We start from the raw sequence: 2,500 nt of genomic DNA, 5'->3' as shown, positions 1-2,500 counted from the left end.
TCATGACTTTACTACCAAACTGAACCGTGATCTGAAAGGCAGGAAGGACCCATGTCTAAACTGTGCTGACATCATGTTGTTGTTGTTTACAGGAACCAGGAAGTCGGTATCTCGTCTGAGTATGACAGACTTCTCCATAGATCTGTCTCAGGAGCAGCTCATTAGGTATGACTCCTGACTTTCAACAAACACACTGAGAGTTACTAACAGGAGGGTTCATCTTAGCTGTGGTATTTGGGGTTGGCAGTACCAGGTTCATGAGCCAGACAGCTTAACACTGCTCTAAGAAAGCTCCCTGGGGGGGACAGGTCTTATCAATTCTCGTTTTTACCTATTCTCTCTCTTTCTCTCTCTCTATTTTCTCTCTTTTCTCTGTCTCTCTCTCTCTCTATTTTCTTCTCTCTTCCTCTATTTTCTATCTTCTCTCTCTCTCTCTTTCTCTTTCACTCTCTCTTTCTCTTTTTCTCTCTCTCTATTTTCTATCTTCTCTCTCTATATTTTCTATCTTCTCTATCTCTCTTTTTCTCTCTTACTTACTCTCTCTATTTTCTCTCTTCTCTCTCTTTCTCTTCCTCTATTTTCTATCTTCTCTCTCTCTATTTTCTATCTTCTCTCTCTCTCTATTTTCTCTCTTCTCCTTCTCTCTCTCTCTCTCTCTTTCTCTCAGTGGAGACCGGATGAGTAGTGCCAGTATTCAGACCATGGAGGCCATCTCAGACACAGAGGACCAGGAACAGGAAGACCTGGGGAAACTGACAGAGGCCGACAAGGCCAACACAGGGAGAGTGAGTAGTACAGTACTGACACATGACTACTGACAGACTACAGACAAGGTGAGTAGTACAGTACTGACACATAACTACTGACAGACTACAGACAAGGTGAGTAGTACAGTACTGACACATAACTACTGACAGACTACAGACAAGGTGAGCAGTACAGTACTGACACATAACTACTGACAGACTACAGACAAGGCTAACATAGGAAAGGTGAGTACTGAAGTAATTACTGTGTTCTTCTCTCCCTCTCTCTCTCCCTCTCCCTCTCTCTCTCCCTCTAGGTGAAACTAGAGATGTATGTGGAGTACTTCAGGACCATTGGTCTGGCTCTGATCATCCCCATAGTCTTCCTGTATGCATTCCAGCAGGCCGCCTCCCTCGCCTACAACTATTGGCTTAGCGTCTGGGCCGACGATCCAATCATCAACGGCACCCAGATCGACACAGACCTGAAACTGGGCGTGTTCGGAGCCCTGGGGTTCGCTCAAGGTGGGTTAGTGGCGGGGCAAGGAGGGTTATGATGATGTCACTAAGGACCTGTATCTGAGCTGCAGGGTTGGACAGGTGTGGTTGGACAGGTGTGGTTGGACAGGTATGGTTAGACAGGTGTGGTTGGATAGGTGTGGTTGGACAGGTGTCATTGAGACAGGTGTGGTTAGACAAGTGTGGTTAGACAGGTGTGGTCTCCCTCTCTCCCCCCATTCCTTCATTACTCTCACCTCTCTCCCTCTCTCCCCCCATTCCTTCATTACTCTCACCTCTCTCCCTCTCTCCCCCCATTCCTTCATTACTCTCACCTCTCTCCCTCTCTCCCCCATTCCTTCATTACTCTCACCTCTCTCCCTCTCTCCCCCATTCCTTCATTACTCTCACCTCTCTCCCTCTCTCCCCCATTCCTTCATTACTCTCACCTCTCTCCCTCTCTCCCCCCATTCCTTCATTACTCTCACCTCTCTCCCTCTCTCCCCCATTCCTTCATTACTCTCACCTCTCTCCCTCTCTCCCCCATTCCTTCATTACTCTCACCTCTCTCCCCAATTCTTCATTACTCTAACCTCTCTCCCTCTCTCCCCCATTCCTTAATTTCTCTCCCTCTCCCCCATTCCTTCATTAGTCTCACCTCTCTCCCTCTCTCCCCCATTCCTTAATTTCTCTCCCTCTCCCTCTCTCCCCAATCCTTCATTACTCTAACCTCTCTCCCTCTCTCCCCCATTCCTTCATTACTCTAACCTCTCTCCCTCTCTCCCCCATTCCTTCATTACTCTAACCTCTCTCCCTCTCTCCCTCTCCCCCATTCCTTCATTTATCTCCCTCTCCCCCATTCCTTCATTTCTCTCACCTCTCTCCCTCTCTCCCCCATTCCTTCATTTCTCTCACCTCTCTCCCTCTCTCCCCCATTCCTTCATTACTCTCACCTCTCTCCCTCTCTTTGTCACGGTTGTCGTCGGTTAAGGAGGACCAAAATGCCGCAGGTATGTGTAAACTCATCTTCTTTATTATATGGAAAGAAGGAAAACCCAAAATAAACACGTATACAAACGAAACACACCGACAATAAACAGTCCTGTAAGGCTTGATGCTATACATGGAACAATCTCCCACAATTAAACAGACAAACACACCCAACTAATATAGGACTTCCAATCAAAGGCAACACCACACAGCTGCCTTCAATTGGAAGTCCACCCCAATTAACCAAACATAGACACACAACTAAC

At 47.2% G+C, this 2,500-nt stretch overlaps 1 protein-coding gene across 3 annotated transcripts in view; it reads left to right on the top strand.

The window, feature by feature from the left end:
• Positions 1 to 2,500, top strand: part of LOC106601939 (multidrug resistance-associated protein 1) — a 65,691-nt gene that overhangs the window by 42,491 nt on the left and 20,700 nt on the right. For all 3 annotated transcript variants that reach the window (XR_006769312.1, XM_045715883.1, XM_045715884.1), the window contains exons 19-21: positions 93 to 165; positions 668 to 785; positions 1,064 to 1,271. Coding sequence is in view for 2 of the 3 variants with exons in the window: in XM_045715883.1 (XP_045571839.1) it covers positions 93 to 165; positions 668 to 785; positions 1,064 to 1,271 (399 nt within the window). In the remaining variant the exon portion in view is untranslated. The remainder of the gene's footprint in view (positions 1 to 92; positions 166 to 667; positions 786 to 1,063; positions 1,272 to 2,500) is intronic.

Source organism: Salmo salar, chromosome ssa03 (assembly GCF_905237065.1).
Source record: "Salmo salar chromosome ssa03, Ssal_v3.1, whole genome shotgun sequence".
Classification (NCBI taxonomy): domain Eukaryota; kingdom Metazoa; phylum Chordata; class Actinopteri; order Salmoniformes; family Salmonidae; genus Salmo; species Salmo salar.
Note: the sequence above shows the minus strand (reverse complement) of the source record. Positions and strands in the feature narration are given on the sequence as shown.